This window comes from Epinephelus fuscoguttatus, linkage group LG11, assembly GCF_011397635.1.
Source record: "Epinephelus fuscoguttatus linkage group LG11, E.fuscoguttatus.final_Chr_v1".
NCBI lineage: Eukaryota > Metazoa > Chordata > Actinopteri > Perciformes > Serranidae > Epinephelus > Epinephelus fuscoguttatus.
Window position 1 is genome coordinate 10,182,036 of NC_064762.1, and position 21,686 is coordinate 10,203,721.

Genomic DNA, 21,686 nt, shown 5'->3' on the forward strand with positions numbered 1-21,686 from the left:
AACACACTCAGGAAAATATCGATAGAACGCAGCGTTTGCAGTCTGCTTCTTTGTCTGCAGTTTCTTCTTTGTCTTCAACTCCCGTCCTTTCAACTCCCTTTTCCCATCAACTTGACAACCTGTCACTCACTTTACCTTCAGAAGCTCTTCCTGCTGCTACGATGATTCAAGTTGTGAGGGTGACAGGACGGATAGTGGTAGAGGGACCTGCATTGTCTTCTTCCTCACCCTCCCCTTATCCTGTGATAGAAAACCATCTTCTCGTGGCTCAGACGTCTTCATCTGGGTCACAAGACAGACACACTTCCAACCTGAGCTTTACCAGAGCTCCATGGAGGCTGCAGCATGCAATCTCCCATTCTCACAACAGCCAGGTGAATACAGATACCACCGCTGATGTTCACACTGACTCCAGGCACTCACTGGCATTTGCTGGCCGGGATGGTGCATTTAATCACCCCACTTCCCCTTTGTTGAATCCGTCTGTCATGGCACCGACCCAGACACTGGAGCTCCACAGCAGCCCAAATGCACAGCTCGGCATTGCAACCCCGCAGCACGCTTCAGGGCTGGATTATATGCACCGCTCAGGCTTGACACATCCCAACACTGAACCTCTGATTCCCACACACACTCCACTGCACACACACTCGGGTGCTCAGGTACATGTGAGCAAGTTTTTGGATGCAAGTGAGAGTCAAATTCAGAATACACAAAATGCAGAGGCACATGTAGATGTCAGGGGGCTGCAGCAGCAATCGCTCCACTTCATTTCATCTGCCCTGACTCCCTCTCTCCTTTCACCCTCCATGTTGCCTTCTCTGTCTCCTGCAGCAACCCTCCCACCTCCTTTTCCTTCTCTTAAACTTCCCCCCAGCTATCCTGCGATCCCTCCCTACATAACTGTCTCCTCCCATCCTCCCCTCTCATCTCTCATCACCCCTTCTCTCCATCCTCTCCCCCACAGCTGGGTGGCATTGCCAGCGGTGCCTGCCAGCATGGAGGAGGCAGAAATTGGCTCCTCGTTGCCCAGTTGGCCAACTGCTGGATTGCACCAGCCCACAACAACCCAGTCCCCCCTGGACAATCATTTACAGCCCATCCAAAGATCCACCACATACCCCGAGTTAATCCAGCAGTTCATCACAGTCAGCCAGTCACTTCCTCTTTACCAAACCTCTACAGTCTCTAAAGACAAATTGAAATCTGGCCGCTCGGAGACAAATGTTTCTGTTGAAGATTACGACAAAGTTTTACAACAGCTTGCAAACAACTCACAAACAGAGGATGCTTCCAGGTTTGTCAATGATCCAGGATCGTCACCAGATAATCTGACTGCAGCTGAGAAACTGTCACATCTCTCTGTTGTGTTTGACCCTGCGGACGTTGTTCCAAAACTACATATTGCAGATGAAGAAGCCTCTGCTGAAGGACCAGCTTCGTCAGCAGAGAGCAGCGATGACAGTGTAACTCTGGCTGCAGTGTTAAATATTCCAACAGGCCGTCATCCTAATCAAAGTCCAGATGCTGCCCTGAACACTCAATCATTTCCTCCTGAAATGCAAATTACCTCTCCCCGCCCCGCTGCTGCAGCATCAACACGACCCACTGCTGCTCCGGTTATTCAGAACCCCCCGCACACTTCTGGCCTCAATATCGCCTCGTCCCCGCCAACCTCCAGATCCCCCACTGTCTCCTCTGTCGATGCCCCAGGTCAAGGCTTTATTTCTGGGTTTGAGGAGCTCCCACCTCCTGGGAGTGACAACCACACTTCAAACAGAGCAGGCTTAAAATACCTCTCCATGTCAGTCCCAACAGCTGTTACAACACTCAGAGATGCTCCATCAGCACCAATTCAAATGACAAATGCCACAAAGGCTAAAAATGCTACAACTCTGACAGAAAACGGAAGTATGGCGGCACCTCAGGGGAATACGTCAGGCAGCAAACAAACGCCAGATCTCAGCGTGAATGCAGGCTCATCTGCAAAGTCAAATTTAACCATTTCAAAGCCTGGCCTGAGCTCAAGTGTGTCAAATCACAGCGGGAACCAGAGCTCAGGAGTGTTCATGAATGGCGCCATGCATCCAGAGGTCCACCTTTCCCCCACGCCGCCTGCTGCCATCAATGCTCACCACTTTATAACCACAAAGAACTCCTCTTCAGCAGCTCCGTTCAAAGCCGTCAGTCTGTCAGCCGGCAGTGGCGGCCTCAAAAAGTTCTCAGTGCGCCCGACACCTGGATCCACAGCTGTTGGTTCAGCATCTGAGACCGCGTTGCCATGCCAATGTAAACAACGCTTTCATTTTACATGTCTGTGTGGACTGTCATCGGGGAACAGTATGTCATGCAGTAACAACCAACTGTAGTTGTAGAGAATAAAAAAAACAATCACCTGTAATAACAGTCGCATGCACTGTGAAAAAATACATTATAGTAACTTGTATTGAGTCTTAAAGTCTATTTATTGAAACGTGAGAGATGAACTCAAGTGTTAGATGAAGAAAATAATGAATCCAGTAATATATATCTGCAGATTACATATGAACTATATGGCCAGAAGTATATGGACACCACTGTCCTGTGTTTTATTGTGTGCATTTGTTTTTCCTGGTTTGGTCTCCCAGCTCCAATGAAGTGACGTCTTAATGGGACAGCACACAATGATATATATATGTTTTTTTAATATACTCTTATTAATCCCCAAGGTGGAAATTCAATGTCTTATACACACACACACACACACACACACACAGTCTCAGTCGTCAGAAGAAAATGTTGGCATTGTACGTTTCTGCAAACCACAGATACGATACATTTGTATGTTTCATACAAATCATATGTGCAAACTCCTGAAGATTCACGAGTGAGATTTCCATGACACATTTCCGAAGTGACGTAGTCTATGAGCTGAAGGGTATGCTGGATGGTGACCTAGGTGAGACACCTCTGCTATACTTCCACAGAACCTTGGTGTTTTTAGCAGCACGTTGCAGCGTTTCCGACTGCCATTTGAGCCACTGAACCTTGGTATTTTTTACTGACACATCATGGTGTTTCCAAGCAGCGTTTGAGCCAATTAACCTTGGTGTTTTTAGCTGCAGATTGTGGCGTTTCCAGGCAGCGTTTGTGACACTGGCAGCATTTGCCAGCGGTGTTTGTGGCACCAAACCAGGGTTTCTTTCATTGACACATTGTGGCATTTCCCAGTGCCCCTTGGTGTTTTTTAGTGACACATTGCAGCATTTACTAGCAATGTTTGTGGCACAGAACCTGATTGTTTTTAGGGGCACACCACAGCGTATCTCAGCTGCGTTTGTGGTAACAAACCAGGGGTTTTTTTTGGACACATTGAGGCATTTCCCAGTGGCGTTTGAGCCACTGAACTTGCCTCTCACAGCCTCTCACAGCCGTGTTTGCACCACAAACCTGGGTGTTTTCGGTGGGACACCGCATCTTTTGTACCAGTGTTTGTGGCACCATACCTTGGTGTTTATAGCAGCACGTTGCAACATTTCCCAGCAGCATTTGAGCCACTGAACCTGGTTTTCTTTAACGGTACATCGCGGCGTTTCCCAGCAGCACATTATGGCCTTTGAGCTGCATTTGTGGCATCGAACCTGGTTGCTTTTAGTGGAACATGATAGCATTTCCCAGCAGTTTTTGAGCCACCAGACCTGAGTGTTTTTTACCAACTCTAACGTCTCTCTACAACGTCTCTGCTTTTCTAGCAGCTTTTGTGCCACCAAACACCACCAGGTATTTTAACCCACAACCAAGTGGGTTTTGTGCCTACCCACACCGTCACCACAGAGTTGTTAAGAAACTTAAGGTTTTATTGTATCTGCTAAAAAATAATGTAACATATCCTTGGTTTGCAGAAATGTAGTGTGAATATTTTTGCTGGTGATTAGGAACAAATCTCTTCAGTCAGGGTCCAAAATCTTTTGGAAAACTAAAACCAGAAGAGAGGAGACTGTTAGTGCAGCAGATTAATGAGCACTGCTTTAAAATCACGTGTGTCTGCAGACTTTTGGCCAAATGGTGTGTTAATTCTGAGAATTTTTGGGAAGGTTTTTTTGGCAGAAAATGCCACTTTAAAGATGAAACAGATTTTAAGACTGAATGCATGATGAGATCAGGTCCGACGGTGGCTGGTTTCACAGTGTTTTATCTGATTAGATGTTTTGAATCAATGATTAGATTCAAGTACAGTAGTGATAGTACGAGTAGCTGTCGATCAGGTGAAGGGGCGGGATCTCTCAGGGACTTGAGGCTGGTGATTGGTTTGTCACGATTCTGGGAGCTGTGTAGAGTATTAAAATAAAGTCAAACTGTCCAATCAGAGTGTAGTATTTAGTTTGGTACTTATAGTTAGAATGAATGAATTGATCATCTTCTCTTCCCCTTTTGTCTGTCCATCATTACATTATCTACTTTAAGACTCCTCTCTCCTCATCCTCATATCTTCCCCCTGTTCTCCTCTAGTGTCTCGGTCCATCCAGCTCTGTGGTGCAGACGTCCTGCTCTGCTGCTCGTCCTCTCAAACACTAAAGAATAAACATGTTTTACAGACGGCTGAGAAATCCAGTCCAAATGTCTCCCTGAACCTCAGAAACACATAAAGATATGCAGCCTGCAGCGTCTCACAGCAGAGCTGATGGAGAAGTAGTATACTAATGATTATATGGACCAGAGCGACACCTGGTGGCCAATGTGAAGCATAGCAGGAGAGTCTGGAGCCCTAAAAATGTCTCAACATGAAGAAACAACACAAAAAGCTTCTGCTTGAGTCATTTGAATTAGAAATAAAGACTCAGCACTCGTCACTATTTGTTTGACACAAAAGGTCAATAACAAGATTATTTACATATTTACAGGAGAGGAAGGAGAAAAAAATCACATACGACCATTTTGAGAAAGTTGCCTCTTTGTCTTGATCGCTGATGTGAAGTCAAAATTAATTTAAGGAGGAAAATTAGAGTTACTAGTTTTTTTAAAATGCAGACATTCAGAGGACAAAATGATGAATTATGAAAAATCTAAAATCAATACACAGATATTTTTGTAATGAAGCTCTTCATCAAGTTTTAATAAAGCCACTACTGCTGCGGCCGACAGAAACATGTCTTCCTGCATTTTTTCTAAATGACCCCATTCACCAGGAGAAGCATCTGTAATGACCTTCCTAATCATCATAATCATCATCATTTCACATTATAAAGTGATTTTTACATAACTCAATCTGCTCCAGCGGCTCGAATCATCTCCTGCTACGCCTCACATAAAAAGACTTCATTATGAGGGAGACTGAAGTATTAACTTCTCCTCTACTTCCTGTCGTCTTCCTCTGCAGAGGGGCTGTTCTACCGGGTCTCTTTTATGGTGGAGGACGAGGACGCGGCGTTGACCCAGGCTGAGGTGGAGCGAGCTGTGTCTCTCTGGGTAAGATAAGTCTGGCTTTATGGAGCCAACGCTGCACTTTACAACAAGTCTTTGGTCTCTGGGCCTCACGCAGCAGCATTCTCTTAAATCTCTCTTAGTTGTCTGAATTTTGAAAAAATAAGAAAAGATGCACCTAACCATCCAGATCTGTTCTGACCCAGCTGTGCTCAGTGATGAATCCCACTCGATCATCAGTCACCTGTTAGCAGATGTAACGCCCAGGAAACATTGTATAAGGGCAGGTGACTCTGACACATGCCCAAAATAAAATGCTGTAAGAAGAAGAACGTCTGCAGCAGAGAAACTGACGTATTGTTAAATATACTTAAAGTAAATGTGTCAGTACTGCTGTCACAGGAAGATCAAAAACCCAAAATGACAAAACATTTGTGTTGCTGTAAATGTGTCAGAGGTCAGTGGAGGACGAAGTATTCAGATCCTTTACTGCAGTGAAAGTACTAATACCACTCTGTAAAGATACCCTGTTGCTGGTGAAAGTCCTGCATTGAAACTGGTACTTAAGTAAAAGTTAGTAAGCAAAATGTTCATTCATTCATTCATCTTCTAACCGCTTCATCCTCTTGAGGGTCGCAGGGGGGCTGGAGCCTATCCCAGCTGACATTGGGCGAGAGGCAGGGTACACCCTGGACAGGTCGCCAGACTATCGCAGGGCTGACACATAGAGACAGACAAACATTCACGCTCACATTCACACCTATGGACAATTTAGAGTTATCAATTAACCTAGTCCCCAATGCCCGGAGAGAACCCACGCTGACACGGGGAGAACATGCAAACTCTGCACAGAAGCAAAATGTATTTGTGTTAAAAGTATTCATGCAGAAAAGTTTAAATAAATTTAATAAATCAGACTTCTGGTTATGGCGGCCACCTGAGAAGACGTGTCTCGCACTGCTCTGCTGTAACTATTACAGTGCCTACTAAAAATACTCCCGTTTGCAACGATACTTAGTAACACAACGATGGAGTGGCAGCTGTAATGCCGAGGGTTAGCAAAATAAGTGAAGAAGGGAGCAAAGCTTCAAGCCAGCCGAAGTTAACTGACTACTGAGTTTGCGGTGAAACAGCTACAGCTAACGAAGATGTGGCGGAGCAGGCAGAGCAGGCGGAGCAGGCGGCCAGCGGTGAAGTTGAACTCGGAGTTGAGAAGGTGGATGCAATACTTGCTGCCATTAGCTCCATGGAAACAGACTTTACATCGAGTTTTGACGGAGTTATGGCGGCAATAGAAAGCATGAGGAAGGAAATAAATGACTGTAACGAGCAGGTGGAGCAATGCCTATCGAACGCTGAGGACGAGGTGGCTAACCTGCAAGCTAAAGTGCACACGCTGGAGACAAAAAATAAAACCTGGAGGACAAGCTCATGGATTTGGAGGCCAGGTCTCGTTTGAACAACCTGAGACTGGTAAACCTACCAGGGGCGCCGAAGGACATGATCCAGGCTCATTTTTGGAGAAGTGGATTCCTGACGCACTGGACGCCGCGGCACTTCAGTCATCAGTAGTTCTGGAGAGAGTGCACCGGATCGGGCCGATGAGGGACACCAAGGCACCACCAAGAACGCTAATAATGAGGTTTCTCAACTACAGGGACAAACAGGTAGTCATGGCTGCTGCACGGGCCAAAAAGGACATTCGGTACAAGGACCAGCAGGTTCGGTTCTACCTGGACTTAGCTGTGGGACTGCACCAACTGAGGAAACAATTCGACCCGGTCCGCCAGGAACTGCGCAACCTCGGAATCCGACACGGACTTATTCATCCTGCGAGACTGTTGGTGACACATGAAGAATGGACCTACACTTTCAAAACTCCAACCCAGGCGCAGGAGTTTATTAACAAGGTGCAGAAAGATGACAGCAGGAACTAAAGATTCGTTTAATTTTTTCTGACCTCAGATAAGAGCAAAAATAAGAAAACATTGGTGAATCCCAGATGTCAGTGGGCACCAACAAAATAAGGACAAATTGTGGATACAAACTACCCTGGAAATCCAGAGTTCTCGCCAGAGCACAATTTGAATTTGCTCAGTGAGTCACTCTGGCAATCAGTAATGATGCTCATCACCCATGCTGTTGGAGCCGAGCTGCACCAATCACATCGGTGTATCTGATATAGGCGGGCGAGAGGCGAGCTAAACAGATGACGACAGCGCTGCAACAACGAAGTCCGGAATCAGTCAGTAAACATTGCAAGATGGCTACGGATGAACACCAGCTGTTTGAAACGGCTTTGGCCGCTACAATGAACAAGTTAGACTTGGCTTTTTCTCTAAAAGAGGAACAGAAGACGGTGCTCGAATCTTTCCTTTGCAAGAAGGACGTGTTTGCTGTTTTGCCGACCGGATACGGCAAGAGTCTAATCTACCAGTTAGCTCCACTGGTAGCACTCTGGATACGTCACCACGTGTACTGTTCTGATTGGTCGTAGTGTTATCCAATTGCGTGATGTGATATTTTCAAATGCATGCTTGGTGCCGCACCTCGAGTTGGGCCATTTGCACTACTCATAGCCAGACCCTAAATCTTTCTAGATTTGGCTAGATACAAACAAGAATGACAGAAAATGTGTTTGTATATTGTTTCCTGCGTGAGGCCCATTGATAGGGGGAAAATGATACAGCAGAGACTCAAAATATTTTTGTATGGTGATATCGTATCGTCACACAGTTACAAGTATCTGTTTTTTTATTATACAAACTGATAATATTACCAATACAAATTAAACTTTAGTTTGCCTACTAGAATAATATTTTCTTCTTCAGTCCACCAGATACATTTTACTGCAATAAAAAAATGTCTGAAGTGATGAACAGACTGAAAACTTTATTTCAGATTAAACAGATGTTGACAGTTTTTCTTTAGGGACATAATTTAGTGTTGAAAATACTCAGCATATCACAACATATTTAAAGTCATGATAATATGGTATCATCGGGGATGATATGGTATCTTGGATCCTCTGGTGATTTAGACCGTGACTCATTATGTTTAAAAATTGTCCTCACACATAAAAAACTATTTACTCTCAGCATCATGAGCATTGTCTGTTTTAAAGATAATTATTTAACGCAAAACAAAGACTGACCTCTCCACGGTTACACAGATAGATACTGTTCATGTACCAATAAATGTCTTGACAGATGTAAAATATCAATAAAGTCATATTTCAGGTCAATAAATGATGTTAAAACTGTGATACAGTCAGTTAGCAGATGAAGCTCGAGACAGGAAAACTGTTTTACATAATGTTGCAAATCTAAAGTTTGTTGAAGGACAAACCTGAAAATGAAACCTGTTCACTTTAAATCAGCATCACTGATTGTTGGAGATCATTTTCATTTAATAACAGCAGAGTTAGTTTTTATCTTTTATCTTGTTTTATTGGTTGACTGATTGATTTTATTTGTTTTCCAGCTCAATCAAACATTTCTGAACTGGACCCACGCCGTATACGTGGACTCTGTCAGGTAACTCTGCAGGTTTATCTGAAACAAACACGTGCACACAGGAAACACTTTTTATTTACTGTGAATAACAGTGTCTGCGAATAATTTCTACTGTTTGTCTCAACCTGTGAGGAGGTGAGTCATCTCTGTGTCCAGCAGCTTTTTAGCCACAAAATATGAATGTTCTTTAGCACCCTGTTGATGTGTTTCCAACGAGGATTGTGTCACCAAAATCATGTCTTTCTAAGCCAAACTTGATTTCCTCCCAACCATAACCTCTCTGTCCTGGGACAGGGATCCCTGCTCACTAACTCTGCCTGAGGGTTCTTCGATTCACTTCCCTCTTGCAATTTTATTTGGGGTGCAGTTTTTCCTCCGATGACAGAAGGCATGGGCAGATCATAAGGGAATGGGCCCTGGGCACAAATATGTCATTTTAATTTTTAGAGTTGTACCGATACCAGTATCAGAAATGCCTCCGATACTGCCTAAAATGCGGTATTGGGTATCGGCCAGTACAGCCCATGACCAATCCGATACCACGTAATGCCTCACATCATTACGCATATACATGCTACAGGTAAACGAAACGGAAACAGAGCAGAGTTGAAAAAGCATTCTACTGTAGCCTTTAAAGGATAACTTCAGTATTTTTCAACCTGGGCCCTATTTCCCCATGTGTATGTGTGCGTATGATTCATGGGTACAACTCGTTCTAAAATTGGTTCAGTATTGAGGGAGGCGGATGCAGGCCACAGCTGCGGAAAAAACGGTAACGGGGGCAAATGCGTCCCGTATAAGTTTGCGCATTAAAAGTGCTTTTTTTCGCCACTGACTGGTTCAGATCGCCAGTGCTATCTCTGTAAATAGCATACTAAGCATTTCCCTGACCCTTCGCTTGCTCTGGGCTGTGACGTCATCTCGCGAGAGCTTTGCTTGCTGCCGGAAGAAAACAGAGGAGCCATGCTGAGAACACTCCTGTCCAGACACTGCGCCTTGCAGACCATCGACTCTGCAGTGCTCACTTCTCCCAGGACGATTACTGCCAGCCAAAGAAGAGAAAACATCCAATCCCGAAACACCTCTTCCTCAAGAAAACGGCTTCCCCACAGGTAGAGGGAGCTACAGACACAGTGGAGGTAATGTTATATAAACAATGTTCGAAACGCTTAGTATGCTATCTACAGAGATAGCACTGGTGATCTGAACTGGTCAGTGGCGAAAAAAAGCACTTTTAATGCGGCAACTTATACGGGATGCATTTGCCCCCGTTACCGTTTTAGCTCGTTCCGTGGCTGCATCCGCCTCCCTTAATACTGAACCAGTTTTAAAACGAGTTGTACCTATGAATCATACGCACACATACACATGGGGAAATAGAGCCCAGGTTGAAAAATACCGAAGTTGTCCTTTAAAATGTCTTTTTTACCAAATTGTGTGGCTGCACTTTAACCTGTGTCTTGATCTGTGTCAACACTGGATAGGAATAATAAAAAAACATTTTATGGCATTCATTATATTATTATGTATTTAGGAGTTTTAGGAGTTGAGACATACAACAATTCATATCCCATCCATTTTTATTTTACGCGCTGGTATCGGATCGGTACTCGGTATTGGCAGATACGTAAGGTTCAGGGATTGAAATCGGTATCGGGAAGGAAAAAGTGGTATCGGTACATCTCTATTAATCTTTATATCATGGCATATCTTTAAACTTGTACACTGCTGCAACCCGAATTACAATATTTTTTGTCTGTATTTGAAACATAATTGTGCTTTGCATGGGTTCAATAACATAAGAACTTTTTTATAAAATTCCAAAACAGATAAAACAGTGTTCCTGAGAGAGAGTGTTTTCGAAGCTAGTGTCAGAGGCAGTTTACATCTGAGCTGTGTTCTTCTTTAACTTCTGTCAAACCTTCTTCTGCAGAAACACTGTTTAATATTCACATGTTGTGTCTCCAGTGTTCAGCCTGCTGTGCAGAGCGGAGGTAGCCCCACCAGGTAAAACTCTCACACCTGACCCTGTTTGTTCCTGTCTATCATGACCCTAAAGTTGGTGTTCTGTTCTGACCCTCTCATGTACTTGACTCTGCGCTCTCAGCATCGTGTCTTTGCCCTGTGTCCTGTCTCCAGTTACACATGTCAGGCCCTGCTGGTTTATTTTTACGTCACCAATGAGAGTCTGGGTGAAGCTGCCGTGTCCGCCAGGCTGTCCAGCAGTGAGGGACTCATGAGGACCGGCCTGCAGATCCAGACCGCCTCCACTCAAGTTACATTAGTTGGTGAGAAACTAATTTTATTAACAATGCATCAAACATGTAGCGCTCCTCAAAGATGCCTTACATAGAGTAGGATAAAAAAACACAGTAAATTCTTTACTGAAGACAATGAAATAAAATGTTCTTGTGCACGGGTCAAAGTTCCTCCTGTCAAGTGTGTTTTTGAATTCAAACACAAACCGACTCTTTTTCTCTGGAGCTCACTTTTCTTATCTGATTTCTTTCCTCTGTTTGTTATTCATGAGTTTTGTTCTCTGCAGATTTCTGATCTCAGCCCATTTGTCATCTTGTTGCTCTCTTTTGGGACTGTGTATCTTTATCAGATCCTCCTGCTTTGTTTTCCTCGTTCAGCTTGTGTTTCATTATTCTTTTCATTATGACATCATTTTAATTTCAAGCCAAAATAATGAAATAATTTTATTTTTGTTCTGACAGAAAACTGTCCGGAGGAGAATCCGCTCCATTACCGCTGGCCTGAGAGCAGACCCACCATCACTCAGTACCTGCCCTGCTTCCCCAACAAGGACCAGAGCACCTCCAGGACCTGGTGAGACACACACACACACACACACACACACACACACATACATTACAGTTGAACCACTCTGGTGTTTCTGCATGTTTTTATCAGTTTCATTTTTCTTTAACTTTTACCAATAATACAGTAACAAACGATCCCAACTCACGGTTCACCCATCAGCTATTTCCAGTCGTCATCAGTGGGTGGAGTTCACTTCAAGTTCATTCTTGAAAGCCAAAAAAAGTTTGACGGGATGATCCCCACTCAAAGTTCAGGAAGTTGGGTTTTGTTTTCGCCTGAATTTAACCAACCCTGAAATTCCAGTCTTTACTCTACTCAGTGTTGACAGCTGGATGGAAGTTATCATATTTGTACCAATATTTTAACAACAGTAAGATATACCATCAATATGTTCTAATAATTCTGCCGTTTTAATGAACCCACAGTGAAACCTTGTTTGAGAGCAACAGGTCACATCAGAACCTCTGATCACACCTGCAGACAGTGTCGATCTGGGGCTTTTATTTTGAAGAACAAAAGGACTTGATGTGTAGATTACATTAATATCCTCCTGAGACCCAAACATCTGTTTGTATGCTTCTTTATTTCTCCTGCTATTTAGGATCAGTAGGATCTCATGAGTCTAAAAAACTAAATATTGTCAACAGTAATGAAGTCCTGATGTCCTTAAACGACTACTTTCCAATTAACAGCGTCTTATCCTGTTCCTGTTGCTAAAATTGGTCAAATTTGTTGCCGTATCAAACTGCAAACATTATTGATCATAAATAAATAAGTTTCATCCATAACATCTGATCAGGTTTTGGACCTTGTCCACGTTTGTGTTGGAATCAGCTACAGACTGACTTGGCAGAGATGGCTGCCAACTTGTTTTTACATGGATTAGTGTATTGTGCTCTTACTACCACTAGATGGCACAAAGGAGTGTTTAAATAAAAAAGAGGAGGGTGTGTCTGCAGACCTGGAGACTGCAGATTCAGACCTGCAGATCTGGACCCGCAGTTCTAGACCCCTTGAATTTCGCGACAGCGCCCTCTATTTCATTGGAAGCCAACATACTATTACAACTATTGAATATGGCCGACGACGGTCTGAGTGTGAGAATTGAATGTGAATCATATTATTTGTTTAAACTATTTTGTTGACTTGAATTAGAGAGCGAACTTCATGTTTTACAGTGATACATTTAAAATGATATCATTGTCTTTACCACGATAGTCTGAAAGGCACGTCAAATATGGGTTAAAGTAGTAGGTAATAGTTTAGCTTGTTAGCAATGAACTGTTTGACCTGCACATTTTGTTTGATGAAACCGAAGCGCGATGACGAATAATTTTAGCATGTGCTTTAAATTAAGCATGAATAAATGATTAAAGCAATGAAGTGGATGATATGAGAAAAACGTGTATAGGCTTACGTTTTCATACAAGCATGAAACTGTTTACATATTGGCAATTAGTGTACTTTATGCTAAAAGTTAATTTTGTGTTCATGTATATCATGTAATACACCTTTATTTTTTTAATATATTTTTTCCTTTATTATTCATAATATTATATATCACGTGTGTTTATATCACTACACTGATATTACTCTATAGCATATATTTAGAGATTTTGTGGATAGAAATTAGGCTCATCCAGCGCAGATGATCAGAAATGTATTTTTGTCTGTTATTAGGTTTTGGCCTTGTTTATGTGTGTAAAACGGTTGAAAACTTTGAATAATTAGGGACTCTCTTTTTAAGGTGCACATAACAATCCAGAAAGGGGAAACCACATTGAAGTGGAGGAGTTTTATGGAGGATCGAAAGGTGGATGAGGAAGGAAGGGGCACTATTGTTAATATGTCGATATAATAATGTATTTGCTATGCTCCAGAATCTTCAGTATTTCAGTGTAGATTGTGATAGGTATTTAATTTTTTTTTTTAAGTATTTCTGTTTTCAGTTTTGTGATATGTTTGATTTCTTTTTTTTCTCTGCAGATCTCCCTGATGTGTGATGTAACAACTGCACACAATAAAACATTTCAAACCATTTCAGTAGCCTATTTCACAGCCTTTGTTTCAGATTCCTACAACAAAAGTGAGCACTGGACACCCAAGACCAGACACTTCCTATTATATGTTGTAGCGGGTTTGATCAATGCAGTGCAAGTTTTTGGCGTGCTAGTCAGAGCAGTCTGATGAATATTAACAAATAAAGAACTAAAATACTTGGATTAAACCATACAGAACAACCAGCAAACAATAATGATGCAGAACAGCACCCAGGCATAAATCAACAATTAAATCTTGGTATTTTTATTCGGGTGTAATAAAATTTTAAAATTGTAAATTGTAATAAAGCATTAAAAGTCCAACTTCTTTCAAACAGTGGTGTTTGGGTGAGACGCTGATTTAGTTGCAGTTATACAGCCGTCCAGTAGGGGACGAAAAACAAGGGGTCTAGAACTGCGGGTCCTGAATTGCGGGTCTGAATCTGCAGTCTCCGGGTCTGCAGAGACATACTATTGATTAAAAAGGCAAAAAGCAAAATCGTTTCACCGCTAGGTTTGCTGTTGCGCACTGCCTGTAGACCAAAACAAAGTGTGTCATGAGCCACACCTCCCTCTACCTCTGCTTTCCAGCCCCACCCCCCCACTGGCCGGATCCCGACTAGTGCTAACACCGGGAGCTAAAGCTAACGTTCCTACTCTTCTCCGTGAGTGAGCCTGTGAGCCCGCCAGGCTACATTTTACAATGCTAATTGCAAATGTTAGCTGGGCTGCCGGGCTACTCACCTAACACTGACCCATTGCTGGGACCGAGCCGCTAATGACTCAAGCTCCAGACATTAACCCATGCTACGATTGTAATATTGAATTTAATTGAATCGACATAGCAACATGTGCCTAACGTTACTGTAACACTAATTAAAACAGACATTTGACTTTATGTTGTTACTTAACGTTACCTGTCCAGGAGAGGAAGAGCTAGCTCCGAGTCAGATTGTAGCTCCTTTAGCTCTCGCAGTGCTCTCCACCTTGGAAATGCAAGGCCAATGTTAATCTGGGTTCTGTCACTTTCTTTATCCGACAACTTCTTCGCCAACGACCGTTGTTTCTTTAGAGGTAATGTCGGATCCTGGTCGTCTTCAGGTGAACGTTTTGTTCCACTCTCCGCCATTTCACTTCGAAAATACGCGCTGCCATTGCTCACTGGCTGTAGCCTTTTATAGGGATGGAGGACCAAGGGCTCTGAGAGGAGGTAGGAGGCAGCTATTAACATGAACGTACATGAACGCACAGCTGGACCGGCTTGTAAACAAGGGGCTGGAGATCAACACAGAGAGAGGGTGTGTGACACCATGCTGTACTCCAGATGAAATTACACCTCTAGTTCTTCACGTAGCGATTTTTTTATTCCTTCAATCTAGAAATGATGAATTTCCGCTTATTGCCCCTTTAAGTAGAATGAATAGAAGGTCAAGTAAACCCAAAATGTAATGTCCTCATATGAGAACACATGGTCTCAGGAGGATGTGGTGCACATGGCACATCATATACTGTATTAATATATACTTTCAACATATTGTACCACAGTAGCTGGAATTATAATTATAATATTATTACTTTCATTAATGTTGTAAGCTACTGTCATTACTGTCTGTCCTGCATCTCTCTCTCTCTCTCTCTTTCTTTCTGTCTCATTGTGTCATACGGATTACTGTTAATTTATCATGTTGATCTGTTCTGTACGACATCTATTGCATGTCTGTCTGTCCTGGAGGAAGGATCCCTCGTCAGTTGCTCTTCCTGAGGTTTCTACCGTTTTTTCCCCCGTTAAAGGTTTTTTTTGTTTTCCTTATCCGCTGCGAGGGTCCTAAGGACAGAGGGATGTCGTATGCTGTAAAGCCCTGTGAAGCAAATTGTGATTTGTGATATTGGGCTTTTAAAAAAAAAAAAAAAAAAAAAAAAATTGAAATGACATAGTTTTCCCATTCTATGCCGTATCCGCGGTTGTTTCAGTAAGTAATTTTTCTTCTAATTAAGGCCATTCTTACCGAAGGCAAGAACGGCTGTGGTTGGGAACACAGTATCTCAAGAACTCTTTGAGGGACTTTCTTCAAATTTGGCACAAACATCGACTCGGAAGTGGTTAGATTTTGGTGATCGAAGTTAAAAGGTCAAAGTCAGTGTGACCTCACAAACATGTTGTTGGCCATAACTCAGAATTTCATACGCTAATTATGACAAAACTTCACACAGATGTCTAACAAGATTAAATGATGAAGTGATGACATTTTATACTTAAAAGGTCAAAGGTCAGCTTCACTGCTACTTCACAGTATTCTGCAACAACACTTTTCTGGCCACTCCTCAACATCATGGCTCAGAGAGATATCTGTATGGATCTGTGTAGATCTTCAGATTGAACATGTGTTTTAGAATTTGTTGCTTCTTTGCAGCATCGTCCATAGTTGAAACATCATGAAGTGTCATGGCTCCGTCCTGTTATCATGACACTGGAATTTAATTTGCCTCGTTCTGTCATTGAGCACTCAGGAGCAGCTGTGATACCACTCTGCCTTCATCCTGTCTCTGTGTCTCGTCCTCAGTTTGATCAACAGACAGAACTTCTCCTCTCATTGGTCAGCGCCAGACGTCAGTAACTGCACGGACATCGACACCATCGAGGTGTCAGCAGGTACGCTCAGAAACATGACTGTGTTAGAAATGAACTGTGTGTTCTGTCTTTGTGCTGAGTCTTGTGTGTTATGTGTGTTTTTGTGCAGAGAATGCAGCGGAGGTGGCGGTGCAGCTCGCCGTCATCACCGACAATGAGCTGTCCAATGAAGAGGTGAGCATCCAGGCTGTACTGACTTCCTGTGAGGAGGAAATAAACTAACCCTCCTCCTCCTCGTCCTTCTCCGTCTGTCTGCAGGTGTCTAAAGTGGTGACCAAAGTGAAGGAGCTGGTGAATGTGGCGAAGATCAACAGCACGTTGGCCTTCACTGTCGTCACCATCATCTCCAACGTCATGACCAGCACTGAGACGGTGCTCGCCGCCACGTCTGAGACGTACGATCAACATTGTCATGTTCTGCACTACTTTACACTCTTAGTTTGTCCCTCTGTATTTTACTATAGAATGTTTTTATGAACTTACGTCACTTCCTGTTTCCCTCAGAGCTCTGAAGACCGTCGACGAGTTGGTTCAGAAGATCGAGTTCGACGGTCCGTCCATCAGCATCACCTCCAAACACCTGGCTGTGGGAATATCCGCCCTCAACACCACCTTGTTCAACGGGACCTCATTCAGCGCCTTCATAGATCCAAACTCCACCGACCCACAGGTAACTCCACCCACACACAGGTAACTCCACACACACACAGGTAACACCGCACGTAGCTTTAAAAAACATTGTTAAAGCTCTCATGTATCTCTTCTAAACCCTCTTTACTCCTCCTCCTGCCCTTACCTTCCTCCTCCGCCTCCCCTCCTCCTCCTCCTCTCAGGTGGATTTTGAGGCAGAGAGCATTAACCCTTTAGCTCAGGTCACCCTTCCTTCCTCTCTGCTGTCCAGCACCTCCCTGAGTGATGCCGACCGATCGTCTCTGTCCAGGATCAACTTCATGTTCTTCAGCAGCACCAGCCTCTTCCAGGTCAGATCACACATGGCAGGAGCAGGTCACATGACACGTTGTTTTGATGGGAGACAAGCAAACATGACAGTAACAGTGATAAACTCTGGATGTTTTTAGAAAGAGCAGGACGGACGCTCTCTGAACAGCTACGTGGTGGCAAGCAGCGTGGGGAACTTCTCCATCAGTGACCTGAGGGAGCCGGTGGAGATTGAGATCGCTCACCTCTCTGAACAGGTACACCTCACTTAGACCTTATTTACATCAAAAGTGTAAGAGTGTGTAAGAGGCGTGGATCAAGAGAGGAAGGACAGGGGGCCCTCAGAGACTGCTTCTGCAGAAGGTCCAGAATTCGGTGCTTGGTCCCTGAAAGGGATTTGGACTCATCTCATATCTCACCAAAAATGTTTCTTTGCGAACAGTTTTCACAGTGAAGAAAAATGAATCTTAAAAATGTATGTCTGATGAGCTGCTGCTGAAACAGAGAATATATATTTATTTCATCCTTCTGTCCCGACAGCCCAACCGGAGCCCAGTCTGCATGTTCTGGGATTTCACCATGAACAGTAAGTCCGTCTGTCCTCACATCACAAAGTACAGCTGTTCTCTTCTTCTGGTCCGGAGGTGATTTTATTGTGCTGTAATACCTGTGTGCTGCCACTAGATGGAGCTGGAGGCTGGAACGGAGACGGCTGCAGAGCATCCAAAGAATCCACCAGCAACAAAACCATCTGTCTGTGTGACCACCTGACGCACTTTGGCATCCTCATGGTGAGTGTGTGTGTGTGTGTGTGTGTGTGTGTGTGGGGCAGGTTGTGTTCATGCTGTTGTGGCCGTTCAACATCGTTAAAGTTTACTGCCCACAGTTGGAGCAGGATCAATACAATGATTAAAAGGCTAGTTGTAAAATAAAATGTTTGGAGGAGTGAAGCAGGAGAGGAGTTTAAACCAGACCTCAGGCTGATCTCAGGTGTTTTTAGTGTCGTCACTTACTGACATCAGGATGATACACGTGTTTTAAGGTTCCGTTTAGTGGTGAAACCTAACAAGTACGTTTACTCAGTTACAGTTCAGATGTACTTGACCTGAGCATTACTAGTTTAAACTACTTTATGTTTCTACTTCACTACATGTCACAGGAAAATATTGTATTTTATCATCTATCTGACAGACTTTAGTTACATTTCAGATTAAATGAGAGAACTGATGACAGGAGTCATTCTGCTGCTGAATGAGCGCTTTTATTTTGACAGTTTTTTATGGTTTTGCGCCGGCTATAGCCGTGGACAGAGGTGTATTTTGGGGTTGTCCATCTGTCCATTCATCCGTCTCATTTTCATGAATGTAATATCTCAAGAACGCCTCAGCTGAGTTTCTTTAAATTTGGCACGAACATCCACTTCGATTATACAATAAACTGATAAGATTTTGGTGGTCAAAGGTCAAGGTCACTGTGATCTTGTGTGGTTGTTGTTCTTGTAAACGTGGTATCTCCAGAGCACCTTTAGAAAATGTCTTTATATTTGGCACAAACATCCTCTTGGACCCTACAATATCCTGAAAAGAATCTGGTGGTCATAGGTCAAAGGTCAAGGTTACTGTGATCTCGTCTGTCTCATTCTTGTAAATGTGACATCTCAAGAACACCTTGAGGACTTTTTTTTCCCCCAGATTTGGCAAAAACATCCACGTGAACTCTACAATAACCACGTTAGAATTTGGTGGTCAAAGGTCAAGGTTACTGTGACCTTGTCTGTGTCATTTATGTGAATGCAATATCTCAAGAACACTGTGAGGGAATTCTTAAAATTTGGCACATAATTTCCCTTGGACCCAACGATGAACTGATTGGATGTCGGTGCTCAAAGGTCATGGTAACTGTGAACTTGTCTGTCTCATTCTCATGAGCAAGATATCTCGAGAACACCTTATGGGAGTTACTTTAAATTGACACAAACATCCAAAGAAAGGTCCACATGGACTGAAGAATAAGCTAGTCAGAATTTTGTGGTCAGAGGTCAAGGTTGCTGTGATCTTGTCTGTCTCATTCTTGTGAACGTGGTGTCTCAAGAATACCTTGAGGGACTTCACAAACATTCACTTGGACAGAAGATAAACTGATCAGATTTTAGTGGTCAAAGGTCAGTGTGGACATAACTCAAGAATTCAAACACTAATTATGACAAAACCTCACTCAAATATTTAAAAGGATAAAATGATGAATGAGACATTTTATGTCCAAAAGGTCAAAGGTCAGTTTCACTGTGACATCATAATATTATGTAAAAACACTGTTCTGGCCATTTTTCAGTGTTGTAACTCAGGAACAGACCATAGGTTTGGTCAAATACGTTGTTAGTGACACTTCTGTGTGTGAAGCGTCCATGTTTTCACAGACATGGATGGAAACTGTAACTCACAAGGTGATAATTGTAGTTTTTCTTTTAGATAATTATTTTTATCCCAGGAGGTATGTAGTTCTGGACGCAGGAAAAACAAAAGACAGATTGCAGGGAGTGATTTGATGACATCTGCATGTGTTTCTTCAACATCTGGATATATTTTGAAAGCCTGGATTTGGAAAGAAGAGCCCAACACATACCTTAAGTTCTATGAGTCGAGCACAAGATGTAGCAGTGTGTACTCCACCTATGGCCACCTCCCATCACACATGATTTAACTCCGTCCCCAGCTCTTGTTCCAAGTTAGTTTTAGCTTTAATAGCACCACTGTCTTTAAAAGACACCAGGGAGCTGTACATTTTGAAACGAATGCTCTCATGGTTGGTTTGAGGGGACATGCTAGAAAACTGGAAAAAAGTGATCGAAGGTCTTCTCAGAACATATCTGAAATGATGGGATGGAGGTCGTCCAAGTGTGGATGGAAAATACAATTCTCATCCACATACAGATCTTACATAATGTAATGACAAAAATCATTATTTATCATATGAACATGATTTGTTATGCCCAGTGTAGTTCGGTTCTTCTTCATCTCTTTTTCAATCTTTTCTGAAGTGCTTTGTTTCTAAAAGTGAGCAGGACATTATCATATAGTCCCTCTGTGTGTCTCTGTCCCCATCTGCAGGACATCTCTGGAGCCTCACCTCACATTGACCCAAAGCACAGCAAGATCCTGACCTTCATCACCTACATTGGCTGCGGCATCTCCGCCATCTTCTCTGCCGCCACGCTGCTCACCTACATCGCCTTTGAGTGAGTCACATAACGTGGCGTCATTTCATGTGTTGTTGATATAAAGATAGTGATCAGAGCAGCTTTAAACAAGAGCTTTGGGTTACTTAGAATGAAATATATTCATATTATTATGATACAGGTAGACGAAACAAAATTAACATTTTACAGATACATTCATAAAAAGGTTTTCATCATGTTCATAAAAATATGTGATTTGGTATATTTGCTTCTATCGGCTTCTGCTGAAACATATTTGCTGTTCCAAATGAATAGTGTACAAACAGAATTTCAAGGAGACACCAGCAGTTGGAAGAGCGTGACCTGTGTGCTTCTTTTATTGTACGGAGTTGGAGTATAAAGCACCCGTCCACTAGGAGACAGTGTCACGTTTATCAAAACATTATGTCAAGAAATGTAAAAGACATCAGGAGACAGGGACTGGTGATAACCAAAGCACTGCATCAGTGAAAGAACTGTATTTATTGACGTAAATGGATGAGACAAAGACAAGATGGACAACATTAAGTGGGGTTAAGAGAAGTTTATATTCTCTTTAGAGGATCACTTGTGTTAGTACGAAGCTGAAATGTATCTATCAACCAATCAGCTTCCTTGATGTGCAGGTTGTACTATAGATTTGGGAGGTTTGCCCGTCAGCTCCTCTGTGAGTCCCGCTGACCTTCAGTTGGCCACCGTTCTGTGCAAAGCTTCATGAAGACATCGACATTTATGTCTGTAGAGACATGAGTTCAGCTTCACATGGAAACAATGGTGGACCTTTGTGTCAGATTTGTGTATGATTTCAAACAGGCCCACATAAAGGGGCCAGGATGGGCCATGGCTGCCCAATACAATGGCTTGTACCCACTGGCCCTCCCGGCAAAAATAATTCGAGGCCGACATTACTGTCTTCAAGAGGCTGTGGTGCACTCACTTTAGAAACTAGACAACTAAAGGCAGAGTCCTACTTGTGTCCATTTCTGAAAACCTGCACCCGTAAAGCTCAGTACCAGAACCGACCTGTAACTCATCATTATGTCTAAGTCAAAGCCACACCTGTTAATAAAAGTCCTGCGACCCACCCCCATGATCAAACCCCACCCAGGCTCCACTCCCTCACA

At 43.1% G+C, this 21,686-nt stretch overlaps 1 protein-coding gene across 2 annotated transcripts in view; it reads left to right on the forward strand.

Annotated features, from left to right (window-relative positions):
* adgrg6 (adhesion G protein-coupled receptor G6) overlaps positions 1-21,686 on the forward strand; it is a 144,533-nt gene that overhangs the window by 86,784 nt on the left and 36,063 nt on the right. For both annotated transcript variants that reach the window (XM_049590102.1, XM_049590103.1), the window contains 14 exons: positions 5,357-5,445; positions 8,884-8,936; positions 10,884-10,922; positions 11,055-11,203; positions 11,636-11,747; positions 16,342-16,430; positions 16,519-16,583; positions 16,668-16,804; positions 16,914-17,079; positions 17,243-17,389; positions 17,489-17,605; positions 17,889-17,934; positions 18,033-18,139; positions 20,456-20,583. In XM_049590102.1, coding sequence (XP_049446059.1) covers positions 5,357-5,445; positions 8,884-8,936; positions 10,884-10,922; positions 11,055-11,203; positions 11,636-11,747; positions 16,342-16,430; positions 16,519-16,583; positions 16,668-16,804; positions 16,914-17,079; positions 17,243-17,389; positions 17,489-17,605; positions 17,889-17,934; positions 18,033-18,139; positions 20,456-20,583 — 1,444 coding nt within the window. The remainder of the gene's footprint in view (positions 1-5,356; positions 5,446-8,883; positions 8,937-10,883; positions 10,923-11,054; positions 11,204-11,635; positions 11,748-16,341; positions 16,431-16,518; positions 16,584-16,667; positions 16,805-16,913; positions 17,080-17,242; positions 17,390-17,488; positions 17,606-17,888; positions 17,935-18,032; positions 18,140-20,455; positions 20,584-21,686) is intronic.